We start from the raw sequence: 17,400 nt of genomic DNA, 5'->3' as shown, positions 1-17,400 counted from the left end.
ATCGTAAATTCGGTCATGCTCATCAGTTATTTCGTTGATGATATGTCAAATTTATTATTTTGAAATTAAAAACGTTATTTTTCAAAATGCTTTTCGCTTTTATCAAGGAAATAAATACTCATTGTACATACATCTTTATGATTTATGTTTCCAGCCCAAACGTAACAAAAACATCACATTTTGTATAACAATTTTTTTTTTCGTAGGTACATCCTCTTTATGTTCCAGGGTGTAAAAACAAAACGAAGCAGTTGGTATGATAATGCATAAAAAATGTAAATAGATGAATGATTTATGTTTGCCATACAAATTTCGACGAACATATACGCATACAAGGAGTACTAAAATAACATCGTACATAAACAAATATTATATATTATTTTTTTGACATCTCAATAAAGATGAAGAAGAAAATGGAAGTCTGAGCATTTACGGGGTTTTCGATCGTCATAGGTTGGTTCAAAGTGATCACTTTACACACATGTCACATTCACCAGTTACTCGTATTCCCATGATTGACAACCACACGATTCAAATTCGTGAAACTTCTAGATATATTGATAGAACTCGAAACAGAGTGTGCAAAACTTCTTTCTTTAGAGACATCTATGGTGAGACGAGGAAATCTTTTATTAAGCAGAAGCTCTTTCATTTGTATGTGAGGATTATATTCACATATCATATGTTGAGATGTCAAAAATAATTTAACAATCCAGATTTTTAACAAGTATTTGGATACACTAAATTTTTATAGAGAAGGACGTTCTGTGTGACCTGATGATGGAATGATTAATCCAAAACTTGAGGTGTTTTTAATTTTATTTTTAAACCGGTATTACACAATGTGAACGAAGAATGATAAGGAGAGTGTTAATTAATTAATATTCATTTAAAAAAAAAAACAATAAAATATAAACATAGTTTAGACATGAAGGTGAAATAGGATCAAAAATTACATTTTGCTAGAGTTTCTCAATATTTTATTTGTTTCACAAGCATTTTGACCATATTGTGAATGCGTGCTTTCTTTTATCTTTTTCATTTGACCAGACTGTGCCACAGCAACGCATGGCCGGGTGCAGATAGTATGAGATGATAATATGCAGTCGCACAAACATGAAACTATCACTTGAGAGTTGGAAACTATTACTCTCCATTCAGTAAATATATCAGTGTCCGCATTTCAGCTTCACCCCTGGGATTTCTAACTATCCTCATTACTTGCATATGTCTACTAGTTCCCGACTGTTGACTACAAACCTACTAAGCACTTTATGTTGGTACGATTGTCCGATTCATTTTGTATTTATTATTTAACTAACTACATAATAAACACGCCGCTTCTTCGCAAGAGTAAGCGGAGAGAATAGAATGCTAGACATTTTAAAAGATTGGACATCCAGGGTTGGAATTTCAAAACGGGAAGATGATAATAAAATGCTTTGAGTGAAAATCAATAATATGAGAACCACTAATTTGCATATCATTATGTATCAAAACTAATCATCGCGCCACTTCCTCGCAGGGAAAAAATAATGACACACCACTCTGTTTTTGTAAATAATCTCCTCTTCCACATTCATGCATCTCCTCATATATTCTCGCAGATTATTCCTACTCCTCACCTGACCACTTAAAAGTATTTGAAATACTTGATCATGCCACGTTTTTCTCGGTCTCCCGATTTCCAAAGACATTCGCTCCATAAATTAGTTTTATCGTTCTTCCCTCACTCATTCCTTTTACATGCCTAAACCACCTCAACACAGTTTTCTAAATTTATCTTACCTCAACCTTGCATTATTTCCTTATATCACCATTCGAACATCTATAATACATCGTTTTGCCGTATTTATAGTCTCGCATTTCCCACAAGGATCGCATTTCGACTGCATTCGGTCTACTTTTATCCTTCTTTTGCCAACTTCATGCTTCACATACATATGTTAGGTTTGGAACCAGGACTCTCGCTTTAGCTAATAAATTTCAATGCTTCTATTACCAACTACATTCACTATTTTACTAATTATTTTTTCTTCACTCATTCGATTCACATAACCAAACCATCTCAACACACTTTTCTTAATTTTTAATCTCAACCTTTGATTCTTTCATTATATCACCATTCGTACAAATCGCTCACTCCTTTCAACAACGTCATATATCAAAAATCGTCAATTTTCAGTTGTGCATGTTTTCGGAATGCCCACAAAATGTACTTTATCCCAGCAAAAGCGGCATATTTTTAACTTAATATTTACCCGCTACAGGGCAGAATGTGTTGTTTTTGCATTTTGAAGAAGAGGTATTGTTTAATTTTTTTTAATATACCATATTTTTTTTCAAATGGTGAAAAAATGATCAGGTTTTACCTAAAAAAATCTGTTGCACAGTAAAAAGTTCAATCAGTGGCTTGATATTTATTTTTAAAACGTTTTATTATAATTTTAAACTTCTAAAAAATCAAATTTTGAAATATGACGTTGTTGAAAGGAGTGAGCAAAATGTATATCTATCATACAACGTTTTGCCGCACATTCATAGTTTTATAAATTTAAATATTTTACTTTTACATTTCAATAACGGATTAAAATATAATAATTTCTCTATAACAAGTGTGTTAGAACACTCGTTAATTAAGGTATAACTGTATTAAATTTATATCATGTAATTCACAAAGCCTTGAAAGTGTGCTCCTCTTAAGCTCTCGAAAGGTGAGTAAGCACTTTTAAATCTTATATATTACTTTCAAGAGGTAAATTGTTTTAATGGAAACCATCTAACTCACCAGGAGACCAGAATTCAGAGGATTATGGGGTAAAACCGTCTTAACATTTTACCGAATTCGAATCAAGGCTAGTAGTCTTCAAGAGAAACCTTAAAAGCTCTGTTCTACTGACATTAAAACATCGCATTTTAACCTTTTTAGGGTTGACATTCTTTTTTGAAGATCAGTCGCTTGAAGGGTAAAACGAATACATTAAAAATAAAATGAATAATAATGTACTTGTGTACAAAATGTAGTGAAATAATAGGAAAAATAAGGAAGAGACTTCAGCTTTATGTTATTAAATGATACTTTATCCATATGTTATTTAAAATGTTTTGTATGTATTTTTATAATATCTGTGCCAACAAGACATTACAACAATTAATTTACTCGTGAAAAAATAAGGAGTAAATTGAAAGTTCCTTCATCAAATGTATGTATACATATGTTATTACAAAAATTTAGTGTATTTTTTACAATGTCTGTGTCAATAAGACATTTGAATGACTAATTTACTCGTGGAATAATAAGAAAAAATGAAAGATAATTTTTTTTATGTTATTAAAAATGTAAAATATTTTTTTCATAATATCTGTGTCAACATGACATAAGACTACCTAACTTACTAGTGAAAGAATAAGAAAAAAATAATGATAATTCAGTTACATGTACAACGTTTTGAGTGTGCCCAAATACTAGTTCACAAATCTGGATTATCTCCAATAAAAGGAATCAATAATTAATAAAAAGCTTTTTTCATCTCACCAATAGATGTCTCTAGTGAAGTTCTAGTGATTCAAGAACAAGGTTTCTAAATTGGTTCATATATACAGAACTTCCAAGAATTTGAGTAGCGTGGTTGTCAATAATGGGTAGAATTGGTGAATGTTACACGTGTGTGAAGTGATCACTCAAACCAGCCTATGACAGTCGTCAGCCCCGTAAATGCCAAGACTTCCATATTCTTTTTCATCTTTGATGAGATGTCCAAAAAAATATAAAAAAAAGAAATATTTACATATTATTACAAATTTAATATGCGTGTCTTCTTACATTCCCGACGATTATCCGTCACGTACATATTTGAAATACTTAATCATCCCAAGTTTTTCTCGGCTTCTTTTGCTCCTATTTCCAACTTCATTTGCCTCATAAATTTGTTTTACTGTTCTTTCCTCACTCATTTGTTTCACATGCCAGTACCATCTCAACATAATTTTTTAAATTTTATTGATAATGGTTTTCTCAGTTTTGTATTATTTCATTTTGCCACACATTCGTTGAGAGATCTCATTTCGACTGCATTCACTCTTCTGCCATTATTTTTTTGCAAATTCCATGCTTCGATTCCTAAACATTAGGGTTAGTACCAAGATTTCATTGAATATTGCCTGTTAAACTTTTGCTGTAAGTTTGAAATTTGCCATAACTGATTTCAGTGCACTATTAACTCATTTCCATATTAGACATTAGTATAATATTGTTATATATGAAATTACTTGCAAACTTTGCAAATACTAATGTAAATATACGAAGTTCATAATAAGATATATTTGAAAAATAGATTTGAATGTATACTAAAGCTTCTCAAGGGATAAGCTGGATAAAAAGTTTTTTAACCCTTGGAAAATATTTTATCTAGCTTGAAACAATATTTCGGGTATTTAATCACCCATATATAATTCATACACTAGGGAGGGCCTAAGAAGCTAGATATGTGTTCCTGAACTTTAGGTAGAGTGTATACTTTTTTAGAGAAATGTGTGTTACTATATGCTTCCAAGTCGTTACCCATTACAGAAGGATTATCTCATGTCTTATCGTGTGTATATTTTCACTTCATTGCTTCTCTAGCCTAACACAAGGGCTGGAATATTAGGGTTTCTTTTGTAATCAAGACTTTCGAAGAATTTATAACGCATTATTAAGTAGAAATAAGTCACTTATCCCCCTTTTTCCTAAGTATATGGTAAAGATTTTACACAGAAAACTTTTGGTGATAGGTGCTTGTGGATTCTGTCTTAATTTATTTTTCATTGACGATAATGTAGCGTCAACAGTATTTCTAAAGGCTTTTTGTAGTTGAATACTCTTATAATAGTAGTTAAAATATCTAATTTTGACTACTTCCTTGCTCCATACCAGATCATCGTCTTTGTCCACTGTTAGGGTCAGCTCTCCTCGTCCTCAGGTTGTAGGTCCTTTTATCATATATAACGTCACCTAGGTCATGCCTTCAAATCATGTTGTCTTTCTATGGCTTTCATGATTTTTTTGGTCTTCCTCTACATGTCTTTTGAGGAAGATCCATGGCGATCGCCTGATTCACAATACAAATGTCAGGTTCTCTTATCCTATGTGCCCATACCATCTCAATTGATTTTCCTCTACCTTATTTTTTCTAATAATCTATGGTGAACTAATTCGTTATTCTTGGTTGAATATTCTAAGAATGGTTACTTAATATCTTATGTCGTTTATTGTAAACAAATTCGATGTTCTCAGTTGAATACTCTTGTAATGGTAACTAAATATCTTTTCTTGTCTATTAAAAACTAATTTGATGTTTTCAGTAATATACTCTTATAATGGTAGTTAAATATCTTATATTGTATATTGCAAATGATTTGATTCCTGTTTTTCCCAATTTATTGAAAAAAATGTATTTTGATAAACATCTCTTTTAAAGCAATTCGTAATCATTTTGTTTGTAAGTGGAAATTGTCGCATTTTATTTATACCGACTCATATTATGAAAAGCGTCCTAACAGATGAAAAACTAGTATACTTCTATGTGTCGCACCATGAGGAATTCCTTAATATCTTTTAATATAAGTTTTTAACATAGTTGAAAATTTTCCTAATTTTAATTTTTCAATACATACACATTTTTAATTTTTATTTAAAATTTAATATCTTGCTGATCAAATAGTTTTTTGTCTTATCTTGCGATATCCGTAGCATTTTAAGTTAAAAAATACAAATGTTTTACATAAATTATTTAAAAAATCTTTGACTAAGGCAAATTTTATTAACACAATAATAAATAAACTATGGAAAGCACTCAATACTTAATTTTTTGAATTCTGTATAACTCGTATACATATGAATGTATATTATAGTATATTTTACTGTAAATATGGTCATTATCAGTGCAATATTCAATTACATTTGATCTTTAATAAAACATTTTGAGTGCGTCCAAATACTTGTTCACAAATTTGGATTATCTCCAATTATAGGAGTATTTTCATATTATTTTTTGACATCTCATCAATAAAAAAGCTTCTTTTCATCTCACCAATAGATGTCTCTAGTGAAGTTCTAGTGATTCAAAAACAAGGTTTCTAAATTGGTTCATTTACATAGAACTTCCAAGAATTTGAGTAGTGTGTTGTCAATAATGGGTAGAATTGGTGAATGTTACACGTGTGTAAAGTGATCACTTAAACCAGCCTTTGACGGCCGTCAGCCCCGTAAATGCCCAGGCTTCCATATTCTTCTTCATCTTCGATGAGATGTGAAAAAATAAAATGATCTTAAATGAATGACCGGAGACAAATTAAAGGTTCGAAACTAATCGTAAATCAAAGAAACGAATATCAAAACTGTTTCGTTCCCGATTTAAATTTTGTAAGCTAATCGTGACCCTCGGAGCGACCCTATTATAATGACTTGTTAGAGAATCAATCAAACCGTATTAACTTCTTTAACAAAGAGAATTGAGTCGTGGTTTCCACCGACGGTTCAGATATTAATTAGTTAAAATAATTCGAATTAGTTGGCCTACGAGATCATAATAGGTCCGGTTAGCAATTTGTTAGGCATTAGGATTCCTTTGAATTTGGTCGGAGCTATTGAGAATAATGGCTCAGTTCTCTGTATGAGCATGTTCATAATAATATTCTAGAACAGTGGTTCCCAAAACAGTCCGTACGGACCCCCAGGAGTCCCCGGGATCATTCAAGGGGTCCGTGCATGCATCAAAGAAAATTTCTGACACATTTTTAGGAATTTTTAAATAATTTTTTGTTAACATTATACATATAAATTATTAACTACTGCTATGACTCCATCCCGCCGTTTCCCCGCAGGGTTAGAGAAAGGGGATGGAATGCCACAATCTTATGTCCTGACATACATTCCTCCTTCACATTTATACATCTAGTCATATAAGCCCTCCGATTACACATATGTACATTTGACATCACCAGATTATAGATTCTGATTGATCTGATCGTGCCAAGTCTTTTTCGGCCGTCTTCGTTGTGTTCTCATTCTCTCGTTATTCATTCGCTCCTCATTATTTTTAAACGAATTTCTTGAACAGTAATCTTCCTCACTATTTTTATTATATTCAATCTGGTGTAAGACACCGAACGGGGTGAAATTGGAAAAAAAGACCTTTCGAAACACGTTTTAAGGACTGTTTTTCAATTACTCGACAATAGGACATTTATAAAAATAATTGTAAGCGAGCGATGTATACCGACTTTCAGTGTAGCAGGTACAATCAGTAGGTTTCACCCAGGGTAAGTTTTAAATAAGAATATGGGGGGGAGGTAATATATATATATATATATATATATATATATATATATATATATATATATATATATATATATATATATATATATATATATATATATATATATATATATATATATATATATATATATATATATATATATATATATATATATATATATATATATATATATATATATTATATTCCAGCCCTTGTGTTAGGCTAGAGAAGCAATGAAGTGAAAATATACACACGATAAGACATGAGATAATCCTTCTGTAATGGGTAACGACTTGGAAGCATATAGTAACACACACATATAGAAACACGTTTTAAGGACTGTTTTTCAATTACTCGACAATAGGACATTTATAAAAATAATTGTAAGCGAGCGATGCATACCGACTTTCAGTGTAGCAGGTACAATCAGTAGGTTTCACCCAGGGTAAGTTTTAAATAAGAATATGGGGGGGAGGTAAAAGAGTTTGGGAACCACTGTTCTAGAATGATGCTTATATTCATGCTCATTAATTTTCCTTAATTTCAATTCCCGGTAACGGTCAAAAGTAATCCTATTGAAGGTCGATGAATATTTGAATTATTCATTGCATCACATTACAATTGGAAAATTTCCAGTATTTTTGACTATGGTTTATTATGTATATATATATATATATATATATATATATATATATATATATATATATATATATATATATATATATATTTTTGACTATGGTTTATTATGTATATATATATATATATATATATATATATATATATATATATATATATATATATATATATATATATATATATATATATATATATATATATATATATATATATATATATATATATATATATATATATATATATATATATATATATATATATATATATATATATATATATATATATATATATATATATATATATATATATATATATATATATATATATATATATATATATATATATATATATATATATATATATATATATATATATACTGTAAATTAAGGTTTGACGACTTTTTTTATGAAGAAACTTTTTTGCATTTTTTTTACATATTCGCAGTTATAAAACTCGATTTCAAATAAGAATATGTAAACACATTTATATTTTCTGTATCTTTAATGACTGAAAAATATATTTTTTGGACGAAAAAATTACAAATGGTATTTTCAGATCTGACAAGAAATGTACATATCTCGCCATATTTATTTTTATCGAGGGATAAAAAAAGTAAAGTAATTTCAAGGGGTTGTGATTCAGGGGTGAGTTCGAAGGCGCCCGAAGGGACACGTGGAGTTTCTGACCTCTCCGCAATGATTCTCTATCCGCGACCCCAACTTGTTCCTACATCCTACATTTATTCATAAGTGGTCCTTTGTGGCCGAAAGTTGAGACGGGAAATTTACATCCTCGAGTGCAGTGGCGGAGTTATGAGAAGAGTTACCCCTTTAATGCCCATTCTCAGGAGTTGGGCGGAAGATTCAGCATCCAGGGTTGGAACTTCGAAACGGGAGGATGATAAAAATTATTTGTGTGAAAACAAATAAAATGAATTGTGTGAAGGCCACTGATATGCATATCAAAACTAACTAAGTAACTGTCAAGAGAAAAATAAACGCCACATCACTCTGTATATGTCTTTGCAAACAATCTAAGTCTCTTCCACGTTCACGTATCTCCTCATCACCCACCGATTATTCCGACTTCTGACGTAAACAGCTTCATTCATTTCATTCAAACCCTTATCCGCACCCCAATGGTGCATTGGGCACTGCATCATATAAACGCAGTGTTATCTTGACCGTTAACACACGAAGGAAAGGTGATCAGCCCTACGCTTCCGGTACCAGTCCAAGGTAGTATTGAGTAAATATAAGAGTGAAAAAAATACTTATATTTATTTGACCCCCCCTGGGAATCGAACCCGGGACCTCCAGTACAGTAGCCGAGCGTACTGACCATTACACTACGGAGGCGGACAAACAATTTTAAGTATTTCAAATTCTTGATCATGCCAAGATTTCCTCGGTCGTCCTTGACTTCTATTTAGAAACTTTATTCGCCTCATAAATTTGTTTTGCTGTTCTTTCTTCACTCAAAAGATTCACATTCCCAAACCATCTCAAGACACCTTTATTAATTTTATCGATAATTTTTATCTCAGCCTTGAATCTCTCTGAATATCCCAATTCAAAGATCTTTCATGCGAGTAAAATCATCGTTTTGACGCTGGTTTGTCTCAGAGTATGCAGTCTACTTTCAACCCTTTTCGCCAAATCTATGCTTCATTTCCAAACATTAGGGTTAAAACCAGGACAGAGTTGTGTACTGCCAGAATATGAATGTACGTAAATGTACATACATTTTTTAGAATTTGGAAATCTACGAGTAGAATCCTTTACAAGTGACATGTTGATTCGTGATAAATAAAGACGTTACCATAAAAAATTGTATTTCAAATTTGATTAATGACTTATTTATTTGAGATGAATGAAGACGTTACCTTAAAGAGTGTATTTAAAATTTGTTAGTTGGATCACTCTTTCCCTTTTTTTATTTTAACTTCCAGTGTAAATAGACTGGCACTGACTGGTAGACAGTTAAAAAAAAGAATATTTAAAGTAATTGAAAAATATATTTCATGCATCTTGCATTCATGAGGGACAATATTTCATGTTTTCCTTAGTATTGAAAATAGTGAAAATCACTGTATACAGAAAGGTTTTTTGTCTCTCAAATCAATTCTTATTTTAACATGAGAAAAAAATACACACATGCATTTAAGTATGTATAAAAAATAATGACATATCCATTTTTCTGCCTTGTAAACTTTTTTATCGTTTCTTATAATTTCGATCAAATAAAACCTTATGACAAATATATTTCGGTGGTTAAGACAAATCCCCCCCATTTGATTTTCATCAGTGCTTCGGGGTATTGAGCAAATCTGGAATAGGTACTTCTTACAATACCCTTGTTGGGGTAGTATATTTATATTTTCCTATTTAGAGAAACAAAGGAAAATGAAATGTTATATTTACAGATAGATCAATATGTCTTAACATTAGACCGGCGATTCTCAAACTTTTTATGGGGACGGACCACTTTTGAAATGCTAAATATTTTATAGAGCCCTGGATAATGTAAGCTTGGCTTTTTGTTTATTATTTAATAATGAACATTAAAATGGTAAGGGACAAATCGCTCACTCCTTTCAAGAACGTCAAAAATCAAAAATCCTCAACTTTCAGTTGTGCATGTTTTCGGAAAGCCCAGAAAATGAACTATATCCCAGCAAAAAAGGCGTACTTTTAACTTAATATTTACCCGCTACAGGGCAGAATGTGTTGTTTTTGCATTTTTAAGAAAAAGCGTTGCTCATATTTTTTTATATACTATTTTTTTTTCAAATGATGAAAAAAAAACAGGTTTAACTTTAAAAGATCTGTTGCACAGTAAAAAAATTAATTTCTTCTTCTTTATATTTATTTTTAATCCATTGTAATGTATTTTTAAACTTTAAAAACGTTCTCCTGAAAAATCAAGTTTTTTTATTTATGACGTTCTTGAAAGGAGTCAGTGAAATATGCTTACCTTTATATATTTTTTTAACTATAAATTTCTCAAATATTTTAAGGATTTCAAAAGTTCATGAACATAGTACTAGAAAAAATATAATAAGACTGCCATTTTCGAGTCGTAAAATTGTAAAATGTTTAAGGGTTTGAAAATGTATGATGAGATGCCTAAATGTATGAAGAATGAAAAGAGTCTGATTTGAAGAAAAATATTTTATTTACGGTAAGAAGAAAGTTAAATTGGTAAATATAATTAAGCTAACTAACTAACAAACTAACCATCACGCCGCTTCCCCGCAGGGGTAGGCAGAGAGAATAGAGCGCCACACCACTCTGTCCTTGCAAACATTCTTCGCCTCTTCCACGTTCATGCATCTCCTCATACATACCCGCCGATTGTTACGACTCCTAACCTGACCACTTTCAAGTATTTGGCATACCTGATCGTGCCATGTTTTTCTCGCTCTTATAATTAAGCTAACTAAAGAAATAAAAAAAATACACTTGTGACTTCTATAGAAGTATACAACACATAATGACACAATTCAAAAAATAACTTTTGGATTGATTTTGCTGTTAATCGCAGAAAAGCTCTGGCAGAGGCCTTACGGAGCCCCAGGTATCCGCGGAGCATATTTTGAGAACCGCTGAATTATTCTATGTCCATAAGCATGTTACTTACTAGCATCCGAAATGAATATTGTTTTTTTGTATTTGTTTTAGCGTTCTCTCACATTCGGTTTATGATATCTGGCATATTAAAATAAATAGAAAATTTTACTATAAGTTAAACCCAATATTTTTTCAATATGTTTTTTTTTTTATTTTTATTGTAAAAAATTAATAAATATAAGATCATCGTAAACGTAAGAGAATGAATAAATTTATTAGCTTACAGATATATGTCTATCCTCCATTTGTTCCTCATAAAGCAGTTTACTCTTTCACTCTAATTTCCTTCACCAACGTCATCTATATCCTATAAAATATTAATATATTTATTCATATTGGCTTATTACCTTTCTTTCGTGTGTTAACGATCGTTGCTTTTATATGATGCAGTGCCCTATGCACCATCGGGTGCGGATAAGGGTTGTATGTATGTATATGTGTGTGTATACAATTCATATCATTGTTACGAGTACCTTTTAAAATTTCTCTTCCACGGGCATCAGTAATCTTTTCGCTTTATTACTTTTTACGCGTATTTTTGGTGCATATCGTAAAGTTTATCAATCTCTTTGTAATCTGTTATAAGATAATTTATTTGATTTAAATACGTTTCAACATAAGTTCAACGCATGAAGAGCTGAAGAGGGTTTCGCATAAAAGACCGGAATGGCAAAAGAGGTGTCATTTGTTGCTGCAGGCCAATCCTAAGGATTGAGACCACAGAAAAAGAAACTTATGTTTATTTTCATATTATTTTTTGACACCTCATCAAAGATGAAGAAGAATATGGAAGTCTGGGAATTTACGAGGCTGACGACCGTCATACGTTGGTATAAGTAACATTTGCCAATTATACCCATTATTGACAACCACAATACTAAAATTCTTGGAAGTTCTTTATATATAAACTAATTTTGAAACATTATTCTTGAATCACTATAACTTCACAAGAGACATCTTATGGTGAGATAATAAGAAGTTTTATTTTTAGTAGAAACTCTTTTTCTAGTATGGTCCGAATCCTGGATTATAATCACACACATCGCTCACTCCCTTCAAGAACGTCATAAATAAAAAAAAACTTGATTTTTCAGGAGAACGTTTTTAAAGTTTAAAAATATAATACAATGTTTTAAAAATAAATATCAAGCCACTTGTTGATCTTTTTACCATGCAACAGATCTTTTTAGGTAAAACCTGAAGGTTTTTCTCAATTTGAAAAATATTTAGTATGGTTAAAAAAATAAGTAAACAATACCTTTTCTTCAAAATGCTAAAACAACACTTTCTGCCCTGTAGCGGGTAAATATTAAGTTAAACATATGCTTCTTTTGCTGGGAAATAGTACATTTTCTGGGCATTCCGAAAACATGCACAACTGAAAATTGACGATTTTTGATTTATGACGTTCTTGAAAGGAGTTAGCGACATGAGAAACGCCAGAAAATATCATTTATATTTTTTTTATTTAAGCTTATAATTTGACCAGATAATTTATTTAAAACATTTTGAGTGAGTCCAAATACTCGTTCACAAAATCTGGATTATCTCCCGTAATTGGAACTGATCCAGATTTTGTAAACAAGTATTTGGACACACTCAAAATATTGTAAATAAGTTCATCAATCAATCACTTTTTCAATCAATTTACTTAAAAAAAATGTGTTTTAATATTAAACTAACTAACTAACTAACCATCACGCCGCTTCCCCGCAGGGGTAGGCAGAGAGAATAGAGCGCCACACCACTCTGTCCTTGCAAACATTCTTCGCCTCTTCCACGTTCATGCATCTCCTCATACATACCCGCCGATTGTTACGACTCCTAACCTGACCACTTTCAAGTATTTGGCATACCTGATCGTGCCATGTTTTTCTCGGTCTTCCTCTGCTTCTTTTCCCGCTAACATTCGCCTCATAAATTTGTTTTACCGTTCTTTCCTCACTCATTCGTTCTACATGTCCAAACCATCTCAACACACCTTTCTTAATTTTATCGATAATGCTTATCTCAGCTTTGCATTCTTTCCTTATTTCACTATTCGCACATCTATCATACATCGTTTTGTTACACATTCTTCTGAGAGATCGCATTTCGACTGCATTCAGTCTACTTTCATCCTTCTTTTGCCAACTCCATGTTTCACTTCCATACATTAGAGTTGGAACCAGTACTCCGTTGTGCACTGCCAGTTTAGCTTCCGCTGATAGGTTTTTATTTGCTATAACTGATTTCAGTGCACCGTTCACTTTGTTCCCAGCATTCACTCTCCTTTCTATATCTTTATCAATCTTTCCATCCCTAGAAAACATACTACCTAAATACACGAAATCATCTACCTGTTCCATAATATAATCATTAAATAACTTACTTTGAATGGGCCCAGTTCGCTAACTGCGCAGGTGAGGACCACCAGCCTGCCCACGGCAGCTGTGACGTTGGCGATGGGTCCAGTGAAATCAGGACTTCGGTCCTCGGAAGGACCTGAACTGGGCCCTAGGATAGTTGGCCCTGGCACTGCAGACGGCATAGCAGTAGATCCTTGCATTTCCACTACTGAAAAAAAAACGAAATCATGAATCTAAAACTAAAGACATTCATATATTTTTTTTGACATCTCATCAAAGATGAAGAAGAATATGGGTGTATGGGTATTTACGGGGCTGACGACCGTCCTAGGCTGGTTTAAGTGATCACTTTTCTATGTCACAAATTCAATAAATATGAACCAATTTATGAAACATTATTCTTGAATAACTAGAACTTCACTAGAGACATCTATTGGTGAGATGGAAAGAAGCTTTTTTATACAGAAACTCTTTTAATAGTATGTGAGGTCCGAATTCTGGATTATTATCACACACATAAGAAACGCCAGAAAATATCATTAAAAAAATAAAAGTGTAAAGCGATCACTTAAACCAGCCTATGACAGTCGTCAGCCACGTAAATGCCCAGACTTCCATATTCATCTTCATCTTTAATGAGAAGTCAATAAATTATGTGAAAATAACTTCTGTAATTGGAGATAATCCAGATTTTGTGAACAAGCATTTGGACACACTCAAAATGTTGTAAATTCATTATTTTACATTGTTTTTTGACATCTCAACAAAGATAAAGAATAATATGGAAGTCTGGGCATTTACAGGTATTACTACCGCCATAGGCTTGGTTAAGTTATCGATGATTGACAGCTAGGAATCTACATTGCAATAGGCTAATCCCTCATAAAAATAGGCCATAATGCCTACACAAAGAAGATGAAAAAGAAGAAAAAAAAGATGATATTAAATTTATTTTTTCTCGGAGCTCTCTTTTTCTTGAAGTTTTTACGTTAACCCATGATTTTTATAAAAAAAATATTTATTACCTTGGTGTTAATATTCTTGACGTTTTGCTCGATTTGAGACATAAAAGCAGTCATTTTGCTATTCAGCTATTTTATCTAAACAAAATATTTGCAAGATATTACCCTTTATTACACAGATATTTAGGTTTCCTTACTTCTTGAGTGAGATAGCTGACCTTTTTCAAATGTTTTATCATAAAGCTTACGGAAAGATGAATTTCAGTAATGGCACTATTTATCCTCCTTTTATCGTATTTATATACATACATATCATAAATTCGTCGTTTTCACTTCCGATCGAGTAATCGTATTTCTATCTTCAAGTTTTTGTTCAAGATTTTTGTCAATTTCACAAAGAATATTACTGTTTATATGAGAAGTAAAAAGTTGTTTCATAGCTGATTTCTCGGAAATTAATAAAACAGTTTTGTTCGAAAAGATCTCTTCATATGTAACAACGTATGTAAGTAATATAGTAATAATCCTGGAATATGATTTGTTAAGCGGTTCTACAAATACGAAGTTTATCAAGTAATGTAAAAAATACTGATATATGTTAAAGATCAAAGCAATATTGTAGTTTATATTCCATTGCAAAGATTTTTTTAAAGACGTTTGAAAAAAGATAAAAAGGAACATACATATTATATTTTATTCTACCCCGGGATACTACTTTTTGTCTGTAGGGCAGTCGAAGATCATGTTAAAAATACATATTTTTATGTAAGAAACAATTTTTTTTTTTTAAATGGTAAAAAAAAATCAAATTTTTACGTTTTAAAGTACGAATTTGAAAACATAGTTTTTAATTCAAGTAATCCAAACAAAACATTTCAGATGTCAAAAAATACAAGTAGGTACTTATTATAGATTTAATAGAAATCATTGAAAATATTTCTTTGTGAATTATCTTCTAATCAGCAGAATACTAGTTGTTTAAAAAAATATTAAAACCCTTATCCGCACCCCAATGGTGCATAGGGCACTGTGTCTTATAAACGCAGTGTTATCATGATCGTTTTACACATGAAGGAAAGGTGATCAGCCCTCCGCTTCAGGTACTAGTCCATGGTAATATTGAATAAATATTACAGTGAAAAAAATACTTATATTTATTTTAACCCCCTTGGGAATCGAAACCGGGACCTCCAGAACGGTAGCCGAGCGTGCTGACCATTACACTACGGAGGCGGACAAATTTTATTTGTTTGAAAAAAATACCATGGTAAATTTGTGCTTAGTACCGTTAATATCGTAATTGAATTAAATGTATCAAAAATGTATATAAAAGAAAACAATCATGTTTAATCATTAAATAATACTTTTGCATTAATACTGCAAAAAAACAATGCACACGAAATTCTCGAAACTAGTCATGTGTACATTAGTATGTAATCTCAAATGTGGTCTTATACAAATGTTAAATTTTTATATTTTAGTCATCATATTCCAAAATTCAAAATTCAAGTTAAATCGATAAATACTAATGTTGCATTAACACTGCATAAATCCAATGCAGATTCTTCTCTATCGTAGGTAATGGAAGATTGGTTAAAAAAATTATTTTTGCGCAGCTTCGAATCGACGTAAGTCGGGGTATCACTTCATATAAATAAATAAAAGGAAACACACTGATTGCGTACACAAGCGTACGTGGCGGTCCGTTCATTATCCCGACACCATTTGACAAAGTGCCCCGAATCCGCAGGGCAAAAGTATCCATTCATGTTTAATTATGCCCCATTGTGGACCGGGCCGTGTGTTCGTTAGTTGGCCACCGAATAAACAGAGCCATACCGTAATAAGGGTGCAAATACGTAATCTAATAAATGCAGAATAGAAACTGGAATACAAACGCGTATTGGGACAGGCGACCGCAAATACGGGCTAATTCGCGCCCTGTCATAAATACACTTATTAAGCGGGATATTGGTGAACTGCCGGGCGCTGCTCGCGGTCCAAATTGTTTTCTACCAAGCTCTTTAGTTTGGTCAATAGTTAATGTATATTGCGAATCGAACGTAGTAATACGTGTTTCAAATCCGGCAGTAAACATAATAATGTTAACTGTTGAATTCCGAGTAATTAATTCCTGATAAATACCTTTCATTTACAAAGGTGTTGGAGCAGAATTGAATTATTCTGATTCATTGTCATTCAAATACTGGAATATTTTATTCATTTTAATAATAAAATAAGCATTCAAATATTAAAATATATTTATTTCAATCACTTTTCATTTTAATTTAACACTGTTATTTCCATCGTTTTAATTTTTTCAGTATATTTTAAATAATGCATATATATGTAGAGTATAAACATTAGAGGGTAGAACTCGGCTTAATGGTTTGGAATGAAGAAAAATATTTCAACAATTTAAATACAATTTTCATGCGCGTTATTTAAAATAACTTTTATTAATTGTATGCAACATTTTAAATTGTTTATAAATAAACTATAGATGAAAAATTCTTCTCAATGA

The 17,400-nt window shown here is 31.5% G+C and overlaps 1 protein-coding gene across 1 annotated transcript in view; it reads right to left on the bottom strand.

The window, feature by feature from the left end:
- LOC148300160 (uncharacterized) overlaps positions 1 to 17,400 on the bottom strand; it is a gene marked incomplete at its 3' end in the record, with an annotated part of 128,450 nt that overhangs the window by 30,485 nt on the left and 80,565 nt on the right. Inside the window, exon 3 of the mRNA XM_088275171.1 lies at positions 13,938 to 14,122. Coding sequence (XP_088131297.1) covers positions 13,938 to 14,122 — 185 coding nt within the window. The remainder of the gene's footprint in view (positions 1 to 13,937; positions 14,123 to 17,400) is intronic.

The sequence above is a fragment of the Brachycentrus maculatus genome, unplaced genomic scaffold (assembly GCF_059751285.1).
Source record: "Brachycentrus maculatus isolate JH-2025_06_01 unplaced genomic scaffold, ASM5975128v1 h1tg000810l, whole genome shotgun sequence".
In the NCBI taxonomy this organism is placed as follows: Eukaryota; Metazoa; Arthropoda; class Insecta; order Trichoptera; family Brachycentridae; genus Brachycentrus; species Brachycentrus maculatus.
This window is presented reverse-complemented; position numbering and strand designations above follow the sequence as displayed.